Source organism: Eptesicus fuscus, chromosome 6 (genome assembly GCF_027574615.1).
Source record: "Eptesicus fuscus isolate TK198812 chromosome 6, DD_ASM_mEF_20220401, whole genome shotgun sequence".
Taxonomy (NCBI): domain Eukaryota; kingdom Metazoa; phylum Chordata; class Mammalia; order Chiroptera; family Vespertilionidae; genus Eptesicus; species Eptesicus fuscus.
In genome coordinates this window covers 79,937,501-79,951,379 of record NC_072478.1, presented here as the reverse complement: position 1 = coordinate 79,951,379, position 13,879 = coordinate 79,937,501, and the positions used below count along the sequence as shown (strand labels likewise).

The 13,879-nt window shown below is 44.7% G+C and overlaps 1 protein-coding gene across 1 annotated transcript; it reads right to left on the bottom strand.

Moving 5' to 3' along the window:
* Window positions 1-2,128: 2,128 nt before the first annotated feature.
* Window positions 2,129-13,826, bottom strand: IK (IK cytokine). The gene is made up of 20 exons (XM_028146968.2): window positions 13,734-13,826; window positions 13,100-13,166; window positions 11,210-11,302; window positions 10,508-10,567; window positions 9,290-9,457; window positions 9,017-9,131; window positions 8,290-8,360; window positions 8,147-8,193; window positions 7,140-7,303; window positions 6,003-6,111; window positions 5,623-5,662; window positions 5,244-5,463; window positions 4,981-4,999; window positions 4,431-4,509; window positions 4,074-4,154; window positions 3,757-3,814; window positions 2,924-3,012; window positions 2,601-2,709; window positions 2,398-2,432; window positions 2,129-2,310 (listed from the first exon to the last, which is right to left on the bottom strand). The coding sequence occupies exons 1-20, from the start codon at window positions 13,747-13,749 to the stop codon at window positions 2,283-2,285; spliced, it is 1,668 nt and encodes a 555-aa protein (XP_028002769.1). The 5' UTR covers window positions 13,750-13,826; the 3' UTR covers window positions 2,129-2,282.
* Window positions 13,827-13,879: the final 53 nt, after the last annotated feature.

Here is a 13,879-nt window from a genome sequence, read left to right as displayed (position 1 = left end):
GGTTCGATTCCGGTCAAGGGCATGTACCTTGGTTGCGGGCACATCCCCAGTAGGAGGTGTGCAAGAGGCAGCTGATCGATGTTTCTCTCTCATCGATGTTTCTAACTCTCTATCCCTCTCTCTTCCTCTCTGTAAAGAATCAATAAAATATATTTAAAAAAAAAAAAAAAAGTTATACGGCCAGGGTGTGACTACCCATTATGACCTGTCCATTTGTGATCAGATGACCCTGTGAGGTTACTTTCAATAGAACCCCATTTTTTAGTCCACATCCCACAACCTTAAGGGCTTAATGCCTTTGGGATCTGAGACTCCAGTCGTTCATAGCTTGGTGAAATCCAAGACCGTGACAAGTGTCAGCCAGGTTGGTCAGGAAGCAGCAAAAGCCTATGCCACAAGAATTTCACATGGTGGGTCGCGGAGGGCAGGCAGCCCATGTGTGCATATGTCTAAGTTGCTGCCCTCTGTGCGCAACATCTTCATGGCTGCACTGCCAGTTTAAGTTCCCACAGCGCCCTGCCCATTCCTATAGCTAGTCTGCAGACCCTCAGTGGGCCAGGCCAGCAGTGCTCAGAGCAGGCAGTTGCTGAATAGGAAAACGGGCACAGCAATTGTTTTGGACATCCCAGTTAACAAAGGTTCCACAAATAGGAGCACCCTGTGCTTTAGGGAAGTTGCTAAAAAATATTTGCCTGAAAAAAAAAGTTATATGGCTAGGGTGTGACTACCCATTACGGTGGGGCAGATGAGAAGGAACTCCTGTGGCTGAAGAGAACCTCCTCACATCATTGTGGTATGAAGCCTTCTAAGACATCTGATATGCTGATTTCCCAACCTCCTTAAGGAGAGGTGAAAGGAGTGAGGTTAGGGACCTCAGAGAGACTATATGCCGTCTGTGTGACTGGAAGTTTGTGTGTGTTGGGAGTCCTTGTCACTGTGTTGTCAACCAGTCACTTCCACAAAGATTGGTAGTACTTGCAGAAACTGATTTTACACTGGCAGTCAACCCCAGGTCTTTTTTTAAAATATATTTTTATTGATTTCAGAGAGGAAGAGGGAGAGAGAAACATCAATGAGAGAGAATCATTGATCAGCTCTGCCTCCTGCACACCCCCCTACTGGGGACCGAGACCACAACCCGGGTACGTGCCCTTGACAGAAATTGAACCTGGGACCCTTCGGTCCACAGGCCAACACTCTATCCACTGAGCCAAACCCCCAGGTCTTATCTTAGTGACACTCTAGGTATCTTATTTTGAGCCAGGTCTCTTTTTTCCTAATTAGGACCACTGTCTACAACCATGAAAGCTGTTATGGTTGTCACTGTCTGAAATTAGTCATTCTAGGTGCTATTGCAGACAAGGCTCAATTTCAATCTCTTAAGTGCCCCTGCCCTATCAAGGATAAAGTGATCAAAGGCAATTACTAACATGGTCCTCTTTCTTTGGACCTGGTGAGCCATAAGTTTTAGGCTTAGAATAAGCAGTGGCAGGTAGGGATCCAGTCTGAAGCTTGAATAAGGCTGCTCACCCATCAACTTTATTTTTAAGTACCAGACAAAATTGTTGGCAATGAGCAGAGAGAAGGAAAAAAGTGGGGATGGAGTTGATTTGAAGACCAGGGCGCCCATCTGGCCTTAGTAAACTTTTCAGGGTGCTGACGGGCACACCAAAATGGCCTAGCACAGGGATTCCCCAAGGTATCCCTTCAGCCAGGGAAGCAGTGATGTGTGCTTGAAATTAAAGCTCCCAGGACATAATTGCATAAAAGATTTTTGTTCCCACAGTGATTCTCATCAGATGCCTTCACCTAGCACTTAGCTGTGCAAACTTTGGGATTAGACTGGCAGCCCATTGGGCTCACCCTAATTCCCAGGGAATCTCTGCCCTAAGAGTAGGGCCCCAAATGGGCCTGAATGAGTCTGACATTTAAGACCAACCATCTATCTCTTGTCCATTCTCCTCTGGGCACCTAGCTAGTAAACATCCTTACTGTCGAGATATCTAGAACCATAGCTCAGGAAATGATTGAGCTGAGTTTCTGCATGTGATTTTATACAATCAGTAAAATCAATACCCCTCTTGGTGCCTCAGGGGCCCTGGAGTGGAGTGCACAATGTAGAAAAGACTGCAGGTTAACCAATTTTAATGGAACCAAGTGATTATACAATATTTTATATACATTCAGAAACAAACAAACACCTTGCAACTTTTTTGGGAATTGTAGAAAGCAAGCAGTGGGAAGCATGTCCTTGTAAAGACTCTTGGAGTTAGAACTGGAGATTAGTATTTTGGTCTTTTCACTTCAACCCTGCAGTAACAGAATAAATGAGTCAGCGTATGATCAAATAAAGGAAGCAATTCCCCAGTCCCACAGAGAATGAATAAGGCTGCTCACCCATCAGCTTCCATCTTCTTCCTCTTCTCAATGATCTGCAAGAAGTTATAGTCGATAGTTACACTGCCAGTTTAAGTCCAACTGAGGTTCAAGGCTGATCTCTCTACGTCCATGGCTCTCCAACCCCTGGCCTATTCCTGGATTGATGGACCAGTGTCTACTCCCAGCTGAAGCCCTCCCACCAGAGAGGCAGTTCCACTTACTGCACTAATCTTTTTCCACTGGCGATCCAGCTCTGCTTTGTCATTGGTTTCTTTGAAGCGCCTGGTTTTCCGCCCTTCAGACATTTTGATGCCATACTGGAATGCAGCCCTGAGGGGGGAAAAAAGGGCAATTGAGGGAAGACAGACGACAGAGACATTAGTTTAGTTTGCAAAGCAGTAGCAAGGTGTTCCCAGAGGGCCCGGTGAGCAGAAAGGCTATTTGAAAATGTCTCAGCCAGACTACACCCTCTAACCAGGTGTGAGCGAGCCCACCCATCGCCATCCCTCTTCTCACATCCTGGCCGTATTTAGTACCAACTCACTTGGGCAAAGCTTCCTTGTTGTTCATATACTCGCTGTATTCTTCCTGGGTGTCGAAGTCCCAGCGGCCTAAGGGGCCCTTCTTGTTACCCTGTTGCAGGACAGAATGGCAGACGGAGAAGGAAGAGATGTCAGTGCAAATGGAATTTTAGTCCCTGATTTCATCATTTATAAATTCTACACTAATAAATAAATGCTTGCTATGTACTTACCATGTGCCAGGCACTTTTCTGAATACTAAATACCTATCTTATTTAATTCTCTCAAAAACTCTATTAAGAGAAAATATATTTCTATTTTCCTGATGATGAAATTGAGGCATAAGCAGTAAAGTAAAATGACATAGCCACAAAACTAATAAAGGGCAGAGTCAGGGTTAAGCAAGGTTCCAAGATGGAATTAAACAACGGTCTTAACCATTGTAGTACAGGGAGAACAAGGAAAAAGTAGATGACATTTCTTTATCATTCATCGGGTGTTTGCTGGGTTTTTAGAGTTGGAAGAAAATTCCAATACTGGCTGGCTAGAATAAAATCAGTTATTTTCAAAAGACTGCAATTTCTTTAGCCCTTTCTTCTTATGCACTAAAGACCTGCTTTCTGCCTAGAATAGAAATCAAAGCCTGGCACTTTGTAGGAAATAAAAGAACTATATTTTTGGCTCTATCTCATTTTATTTTTGTACAAACACTTTGAAATAGTTAAGCTGTCCATGACCCCACAATGCTGCTGCTCCTATTACTGTAGCTGAGAAGTGAGGACCAGTTAATGAGACACATATTTTGGGAATGGGGAAAAGGATATGTACTAAAGAGTGACTGCTTCAAACTCCATACCTGGTCCATTTTGCTGTAATCAACCTCCTCGTCACTGTCTACAGCCATGTCATCCATCCTAAAGAGAAGCAACAGTTGAACAGATGGAGCTGACCCAGACTCCAATGCTTCATCTGGACACCTACCCAAGTAAGAGACTATATGCTTAGGAATGACCACCCCCCTAGACCTCCCACTCAGAGCCTAAGAGAATAGTTCATCCAAGTAGGAAGTACCCCTGGATCCCAGCAAATCAAATTTCTACCTCACCCAACCCCTCCACCCCAACTTGTTCTCTGATCATCCCGGCCTCCCTTCTTTAACAGAGTAACACGTACGTGGCTGGGTAGCACTCGGCATAACTGTTGGACATGCCAAAGAAATCTCCCAGCTGCTTCTTGTCCTCGGGCTTCTTCAGCATATGCTATGTTAAAGAAAATAATTCTGCCTGTAGCAGAAAAGCTTCAACCAGGAAGGGCCAAGGACTAAAAGCCTCAACATGAAAACTCTAAGGAGATAACTGTGAACTTGAATGGGTTCTCTGAGAAAGGGGAAAGTCACAATGAGTTCATCCTGGTCAAAATTCAACACAAAAGGGAAGGAATGGGGTTGTGAGAAAGCAGGGAAGCAGGTAGAGTTGGAATGAAAAGAGAACAATTCTCTGAAACCCAGAAACATATTGAAATAAAAGATATGATTCAGTGCCTTCCCAGCCAGCAGAACCAGCAAACTTTTCATTGATTGATTTGATCAACTCCTTGGCAGATCCAGGTCCTGGGAGAAAAGAGAATTCTATTAAGACATTGAAACAAGGAATTTACAACCTCTTCCCTACAACACACTTCCAACCTGCAGCTTTCATAAAAACATTTTTAAGCAATAGAATCCTTTTTGCTATCAAAATGTTAATCAAATCCCAACTAATAACGAACTACTATAGTTGAGTTGGGGGAGTGTGCTCAGAATATTGCCCATTCAACCTGCCTCACATCATATCAAGACTCCACAGCTGAAGAATTTATATCTAATAGAGCAAATATGCCCTGACATTGCCCAGGAAGATGGAAGGAACTCCAGACTTATCTTCTGTCTACTCCATATAGCAAGACATTAATCTTATGAGAACCCAGAACCAGGAAGTCCCCCAATGCCACCCTTGCCAGCTATGAGCTCTAGGTCCCACTCTTAGCCCAGGGGAAAGCAGGACTGTTGGAGCTAATGCAAGATGCCTTGGACACAATTTACCTTTGTCAACGTCCATGGGCTGGAAAGAAAACAGAAATTGAGGTCAGTATCATTATGAAGGATTCCTACTCATCCTCTACCCCCAAGTTTGAATTAATTCCCTATCCTCCGCTGTCCCCATTTCCAGGATGGTTCCTATCCTGGATTAGTTGACCCAGTTGTTTCTATGAAGCCATGAGGTGGCTATATAACAGAGGTCCTGTACCGGCTGGGCAGGCAGAGATAGGCAGCACTCTCACCTGGTACTAGGGGCCACATCTCACCTCATCATCCACTTTTGGCTTCTCAAAGTAGCTGTGCCTCTTCTTCTCTTCCTCTCTCTCTCGGTCCCGTTCCCGCTCCCGATCTCGTTCTCGCTCCCGCTCTCTGTCCCGGTCTCTGTCTCTATCCCGATCACGCTCCCGTTCCCGATATCTTTCCCTCTCCTTGTCCCGAGGTGTCTTGGTTGTGGAGGGCACATAATCCCCAATGTCTTCGAATATACTAGGAAAACAAGAGATTAGCTGTCAAAATCACACACAATTAATTCCACTTCCCCTGGCCATTTCTCTAGATTCTCCCAAGGCCTCCCCAAAATACTGAAGACAAGCAGCACACAGCCCCCGCCCTCCCTCAGATCAGATGATGGGCTACGATACATACTTCATGTCAGCCTCAGGGGGTTTCTTCTCTTCCAGTTTCCCTAAAATGTGAAGAATGAGAAAGACTCATTAATTCCCACTCAGGCTCACCATGCTCTCCAATTCTCAATGCCCTTTTAAACACCTGTTTAGAAGGCGGGACAACGAACGCTACCCATACTCTCCCTTTTCATGCCTCAGAGTTAACCACTGCCTCCTGAGTGGGTCAAACCGACAGAAACTGGATGTAAGCATCTACTTGCCAATGCTCCACTGCTCTCAGTTTCCTCTGTTCCCCAGGAGCCTCCCAATGTTCTGGAGACAGAGGCTCCAGGAGACCTTGGTTCCATCCTCAAATGCCCCTCCAGGGGTAAGGTTTCTCTTCCTACCCCTTCAGGTTACCTTTATCCTTCTTCTTGAGCTTCTTGTTGCGAGTACCCTGCCTCAAGTAGGAAAGAATCTGGGTGAGCTTGCTGATGACAATGTCATTTGTAGTAAGCGTGGTTTGAGCCTGAAAACCCCAAGAAGCAAGAATGTTATTCCACTAAGCAGGAATCTCTTCACTTTTTCATTCACTCACTAAACAAATTAAAAGATGAGAATTAGCCAGGTAAAGACTAGGAAAGGAGGTGTTCTGAAAGGACAATCCAAAGAGATGAAACAACATGCACAAAGGCCTGGGTCAAAAGTGAATCTAGCACATTCAAGAAATCCAAGATGACTGGAAAACAAACAACAGGGAAGCAAGGTGAAAAAGGCTGGAAAGACCAAAGATGCAAAGGCTCATAGGCCATAATAAAAATGTTGCTCTTTATTCTAACAGTGAAAAGCCAATGGAAGCTTCTAATTTTCGTGGTAAAACAAAAATTTCTGTTTTGATGATTCCTGTGCCCATGTGTAAAACAGGGATGGAGAGATTGAGGTGGTGGAAGGTGATGGCTACAAAGTACAGGGTTTCTTCTGGGGGTGATAAAAATGTTTTAAAATTGATTGAGATAATAGTAGCACAATTCTATGAATATACTAAAAGCCACTGAATTGTACACTTAAAATGGGCAAATTGTATGGCATGTGAATTTCATCTCAGTAATAATTAAAAATAAATAAAATATTAGAAGGAAACCAGAGTGGAAGTGAAAGCAATTAGGAGCCTTTTTTAAAAATTCTCACCCGAGGGTATGTCTATTAATTTTAGAGAGAGGAAGAGGGGGAGAGAGAAACATTGATCAGTTGCCTCCAAGGAACTGACCAGGAACTGAACCCACAACCTTTTGGTGTGTGGGACAATGCTCCCATCAACTGAGCACCGGGCAAGGGCAGGAGCCACTTTTAACAGTTCCAGCAAGAGATGATGGCTTAGACTAGAATGTTATTGGTGAAGATGGAGAAAAGTGAATGGATTCAATTGAAATTTAGGAGATGAAAAGTGAACAGGACTTGGTGATGGGTTAAATGTGGTCAATGAGGTTGAGGCAGAATTAAAGCTAATTTCCAGGTTTGAGACTCATGTGCAAGGCTTTCAGGATTTGGGTTACTCACCTCCATGGTGGGGCAATCAGCTTTGCTGCGGATAAGAGTGGTAGGGATGTCTGTGTCAGCATACTCATCATCCAGGTCTACCACATAGGCCATGCGACCTGGCAGGAACAGCTCATTCCGCTCATAGGCCTTGCTTTTGAAGAGCATGCGGTATACATTGCGGCCTATGGAAAGAGGAAGAGCAGCAAATAGCCAATGAGAACCTTCTATAATAGCAGTTTCCATTTATTGAGTGCTCACTCTGTGCCCGTCAGCATGCCAAGTGCTATGCATGCTTTGCTTTGCTTTATTTAATTTTCACAACAGCCCTGTGAGACGGACAGTACTATCACCTTTTAACTGATGAGAACACTAAGGCTGAGAGTTAAGTGATTTTCCTAAAGTCAGACAGCTACCAAGTGGTAAAGCAAAGAATGAGACCCAAGCAGTTTAACTCCAAAGCCTGAGCTCCTATCCCCTTTCCTCCATTGCCTTCTCAAGGGCACTATGTGCCTATCATTGTATTAGGCCCTGTGAGGAATAAGAATGAGGTTTAAAGTGACACTGATGAGGAATGAAAAACCAGCTCTTTGTAGGCACGTTGCCTATATTACTTCTCTTCATCCCAATAATCCCATGAGATGAACATTAACCCATTTTGCCAATGGACAAACAGACACTGAGAAATGAACACAGATGCTGAAAATCACATGCCTAGTGTGGTTTCATCATCAGGATTCAAACCCAGTTCTCTCAGATTGCAAATTCTGAATTTTTAATCACCAATAATGCTACCTCCCTTAAAGTATAAGCCCTAATCTGAAAGAGCTTCCAACCTAACTAAGGAGGCATTAATAACATATGAAATACCTAAGTCATGTCTGAATTCTATTAGAGTATTTTATTGGAACTAGTTGGTAAAGAGGAACATAAGCTGAGGGAAAGGGGAAGCATACCCTCCCAAAGCATTAAATGCCCTACCATTCATCTAGAATACAGAGCCACTAGTGTAGAAATTCTGTACTCACCCAAACGTGTTTTAAATTCAATTTTATTTTCAGGATCCTCATCTTTCCTGAAAAGAGGGGAAAAAAATTTTTTTTTGCCAAATGTGTTCGTACTTTATATCCCACCTATCTAAACCTTCAAGTTCTCCCTGATGTTTACATACTTGGTTTCCTTCTGGGGCTTTTCCATTAGTTCTTCCTCCTCTTTCTCTTTGCTGGCAATCTCAGCTCGTACCTAAGAGGAAAGCAAGTAGCGTTTAGACATGTAATAATTTTACACATATTTGCACTATATCACACTGTCCCAGGAACTAAGAACTCAATACTAAACAAGACAATATAATCTTTGCCCTAATGGAGCTTATAGCAGAAGGGACAGACAAGTTTTTTAAAAAATATTTTTATTGATTTCAGAGAGAAAGGGAGAGGGAGAGAGAGAAACATCAATGATGGGAAAGAATCATTGATTGGCTGCCTCCTGTACGCCCCCTACTGTTGATTGAGCCCTCAATCTAGGCATGTGCCCTTGACAGCCTGACCCTTCAGTCCGCAAGCCAATGCTCTATCCACCGAGCCAAACCGGCTAGGGCGAGACAGACAAATTTAACGATTAAACAACAAAGTGTGAAAACTCCAATAAGTGAAACAGAAGAGGTTTGCAAGGGTGCAGGAAGTGGGAGGTAAAGAGTGGAGGGACTTGGGTGACCAAAGAAGGTTTCCCAAGAAAAGAAAATTGAAGCGGGAGACTTGAAGAATAAACAGCAATTAGTCCTGTTAGTTCAGAATCTAGAGAGCCTGAACTAACAGTAGTCTCCCCTCTCACCTTGAAGGCCCATACAAGAGCATTCACCATTCTAGTATCACCCTCCACTCACTCACACCAAGACTCACCTTTTGAAGCAGAGCAAAATCCAAGCCTTTCACCAAATGGGTATGTTCCATGTCACCACCCAAGAATTTGGACTCCTGGATCAACTGTCTTCTCTTTTCTGCAGCTGATTTGTCCCTATATAATGAAAGAGGCCACATTAGAACAGTCCTTTCTGGGTGGCAAATGCCTTTTGAAATGGCTTGATGGTGGGCTCAAGAGCAGGGAAAGTGTGAGGAAGAATGTATGACTCTGGGATGCTGAGGAAACCATGCCCTGGCCCCCATGGTACTCACGCCTCAGCAGTGGGGCCCACAGCCCTGTAGTTAGCTGTGGTGCTGATCAGCTCAGTTTCCTCATAGTCTTTATTCACGCCATCTCGCCGTTCCTTGGCTCGGTCCCGGTACTTCTCTGCTAGTTCTCTCTCCCTCTCAATTTCTTGTTGACGAAGCTTGGCATAATAACTATGACCAGAGAAAGGCAAATGTGTAAAGCTTACCAGCTGCTATCCCAACATCAATAGTACTGCTCCTGTTTCCCTATACCTTTAATCCAACTCTCTATAGTGAAAGCTCATTTATGGTGATAAAACTGCTGGTCACCTCTTGATAGTCCTCAAAATCACAACTACAGCACCTTCCATCTGCCACTTCAGGACACTCCATCTGTCACTTTAGAATTCTTTAATGCCACCCAACTCTATATCACTGAATCTCTATAGGACAACCATGAAGTCATCCCAATTATTATCTCCTTCCAAATTTCAACAGAAAATAAATCATTCCTTGCTGGTCCTCCCCCAGAAGAAAGGAAAGCAAAGTACAGGTCCAGAAAGTTTAGTATCGTGTAAATAATGATGATGATGATGATGATGGCAGCCAAGATTTATTGGGTGGTTACTATACGCCAGGCACTGGTACTAAGTGTTCACATGTATTATCACAGTTGATCCTCATGACAACCTGATAAAAGTTTTTATCACTAGTTCTATTCTACCCATGCTAATATTGAGGATTAGAAAGGTTAAACAAAATGCTAAGGTTATTCTGCTAGAAACCGATAAAGAGGAGATTAAAATACCACAGGCTGACTCCAAAACCCTAAACCACCACTCCACATATTACTCCTCTCCACCATGAGAGCAGTCTTATGAAAAGGAAAACCTCAGTCTCCAGTCTTTTAAGAGTGGGAGGGAGGGAGAGAGGGGGAGAAAGAGAGAAACATCCACGTGACACTGTTCAAATTAAAACCCAAGACTACCCTGGCCAGTGTCGCTCAATGGACAGAGCGTCAGGCCTCACACTGAATGGTTGTGTGTTTGATTCCCAGTCAAGGGCATATACCTGGGTTGCAAGTTCAATCCCTGGCCCCGGCTGGAGCGCACTTGGGAGGCAACCAACTGATGTCTCTCTCTCTCCCCTTCCACTCTCTAAAAATCAATGGGGAAAAATATCCTCGTGAAAATTTACCAAAAACAAACAAAAAAACCCCACACTCCTCCATCCTTCCTTCACCTTTTCTTTTTTCTTCGTCGTGCAGCTGGGTCTTCATCCTCATTGTACTCCCTTGGCATCCTAGAAGAGAAAGAAACTCACTGATAGCAAAATATTGCCATAGCCCCAGAAACCCTAGTGACCTTGAGGTGCTGAAGAAAGGTCTAGAATAGTAGTCGCCAACCTTTCGGATCTAAGAGACCACCAGTGGTCTCCGGACTACTGGTTGGCAACCGCTGCTCCAAAGTTTTCCTTAAACCAGCAGCCGCCAACCTTTCGGACCTCATGGACCACCTGGTTGGCGACCGCTGGTCTAGAACATTGGCCAAAGCAAGAGTTTCAATCAGGCAGAGATCCATGTTAATATCTGTAGGTGAGTGGTTCTCACTTTAGAGAGGATCACAACCACTTAAAGGACTCTTAAAATTATGTACCCCAAAATATTTGCCCCCAAATCTGAGTTCATGGGGCTAGAATGGGCTCAGAAATCTGCCTATTTAAGCACCAGCAGCAACTCTAATACAAGTGGTTCATGGAACATACTCTGAGAAGTGGAATCCCAGAGCATCCCAGGCTCCCTGGAGCTTCAATCTTCAGAAAGAAAGAGTCAGAACCACAGGCTTTGTTAAAAAAGAACTAGCCTTCCAGTTCCTAAGACATCTAGATCAGTAGCTTTTCTGTAGGAAGGAGATGGGAGACAGGTTGGATCACCCCAGAACTTACTCATGGTGACGTGACTTCGAGGGTGGTGCAGAGGTAGGTGCAGCCCTTGGGGTCATGAGAAGTTTCCTGAAGTCTTCATTAGTGAGTTTTGATCTAGAAGGCAAAGATTTTAAACATTAGTACCCAATAAGATTTGGAAAAGAAATATGCAAAAAGAATGGCTAATTTTAGTGGAAATTAAGAAAATACAACTTAAAACAAAAACATGCCATCTGGTGAGATAGCTCAATTGATTAGAGCATCATCCCAATATGCCAAGGATGCGGGTTCAATGCCCGGTCATACAAGAATCAACCAATGAATGCATAAATAAGTAGAACAGATCACTCTCTCAAATCACTAAACAATAAAAAAGAAAAAACATGCCACACCCTGTTCAGTTTTGCTTAGAGCATCGGTTCAAGCACCAAATGGTCTCGGGTTTGATTCCCAATCAAGGGCATGTACCTGGGTTGCAGGTTCAATCCTCAGCCCCATTGGGGCATGTTTGGGAGGCAACCAATCTATGTGTCTTTCTCACATGGATTTTATTTTTCTCTCTCTCTCCCCCTCCCTTCCACTCTATCTAAAAAAGTCAATGGAAAGCCCAGCCAGCATTACTCAGTGGTTGAGTGTCAACCTATGAGACCCATACACCAGGAGGTCACAGTTCAATTTCCAGTCAGGGCACATGCCTGGGTTATGGGCTGAATCTCCAGTATGGGGCCTGCAGGAGGCAGCTGATCAATGATTCTCTCTCATCACTGATGTTTCTCTCTCACTCCCCTCTCTCCCTTCCTCTCTGAAATCAATAAAAATGTATTTTTTTTTAAATCAATGGAAAAAATCCTCAGAAGAGAACAAAAAAACAAACATGCCACTTCTAATGCATCAGAGTGCTAATATTTGTAAAATTATTATCTTATTTCCCCAAAGAGTTGATTTCTAATCTTAGACTTAATCTCTTCTGACTTTGTTTTAAATATATTTTTATTGATTTCAGAGAGGAAGGGAAAGAGGGGAGATAGAAACATCAATGATGTGAGAGACCACTGATCCTCGCCCACCGGACTGGGGCTCCGCGATCAATTGCTGTGCAGAGGGAGGCCCTATCCATCTGCTGCAGTGCTGACAGCCAGGTAACCTGGGCTTCCCTCTTTGGGGCGATCAATCACAGGGCTCTGCAATCGCGGAGCCCCCTCTTTGCCCCCTGATCAATCGCCCCGCTGACTGGTGGCCTGGGTCTCCCTCTGCAGGGTGATCGATTGCGGAGCCCCCCCATTTATCACCCCACAGAGGGTGGCCTGGGCCTCCCTCTGCAGGGCAATCATGGGACGATGGCGGGGCCCCCTGACCAATCGCATCGCACCCGCCTTTCCTGGCCTGGCACCAGTGCATGTCATAGCATGGTCGTCTGGACAGTTGTTCTGCTGTTCGGTTGATTTGCATATTACATTTTTATTATTATAGATTTAAGTGTGTACATCCTATGACCAAACAATTCCGTTCATCTATATATGGCCAATTACAGACACCTATATATATAAAAGCTTAAGCAACCATCTGACAGCTATGACACGCAATGACCACCAGGGGGCAGATGCTCAACACACAGGTAGGGAAACAGGGAAGAGACTGATGAATCTCAGAGGGAAGGGGAGAGGGGGAGGTCAGGAAGAGATTAACCAAAGAGCTTATATGCATACTAGAGGTCTGATGCAGGGATTCCAGCACCGGTGGGGTCCCTCGGCCTGGCCTGCGGGGATCCCGTTAAAGGGGCAAGTGGTACAATTTTTTTACTATCCTTGCAGACAAGACACTTAGAATTCTTTGACCATCACCACCACCACCTCCATCTCCACCCTACTCATTGTCCAGCTTATTCCCATGGTCCTAGGTCACAACACTCACTGGTGGAAGGAGTGAGGATCATCCACATCGTGGCCATCTGGGGCCAAAGGGTTGGAGAACGGCTCACCTAAGAAAAAGAATTAGCATAAATTTAATCCATCTCTTTTTATGTCAGGTCCTGTGCAAAAGTTGGGGATTTAATAGTGAACAATACAGATTTGCTTTCCTGTCAAATTGCTCACAAATCTAGTGAGGAAGAAAAGGCAAGAACAACGACAGTAACAATCCAATGCAGTAAGTAACGAAGTGGAAAAAAATACAAAGGGTTGTAGGAGCCCAGAGGCGGGGGCCCCTAAACCAGCGCTGGAGGATCAGCAAAGACTTCCTCGGGATAACATCTAAGATACCACGTGAGAGACAAATTGGCTTAACCCCAATTAAGTGATACCGGTTGGGGAGAAGGGGAGTAAAGTTCACAGATCAGCTCTATCTGCCGTCACTTGGAGCAAAGACGAGACTTAGAGACAGTCTGGGGCTGCCCAGCCTCACTCGGGGTCCAACGGCTTCGCCCGGCTCCAGGCGTCACTCCGGCCCTTCTCCACCCACCCAAACACACACCCGGTTTAAAGCCAAAATCACGCGCCAAGTGTCCCGAGTTCCTCAGAGAAGAAAGGGCAGATAACCCGAAACTTACTGTCCCGCTCCGGCATGTCGTCCGCGGTCTCGACGCCACGAAGCGCTCAGTCTCCAACAACAACAGAGCAGCGACAGCCTTCTGCCCGGAAACACCTCCGGAAACAACCCACAGTGCCTTGCGCTCCACACTCTCGCCAGGAAGCT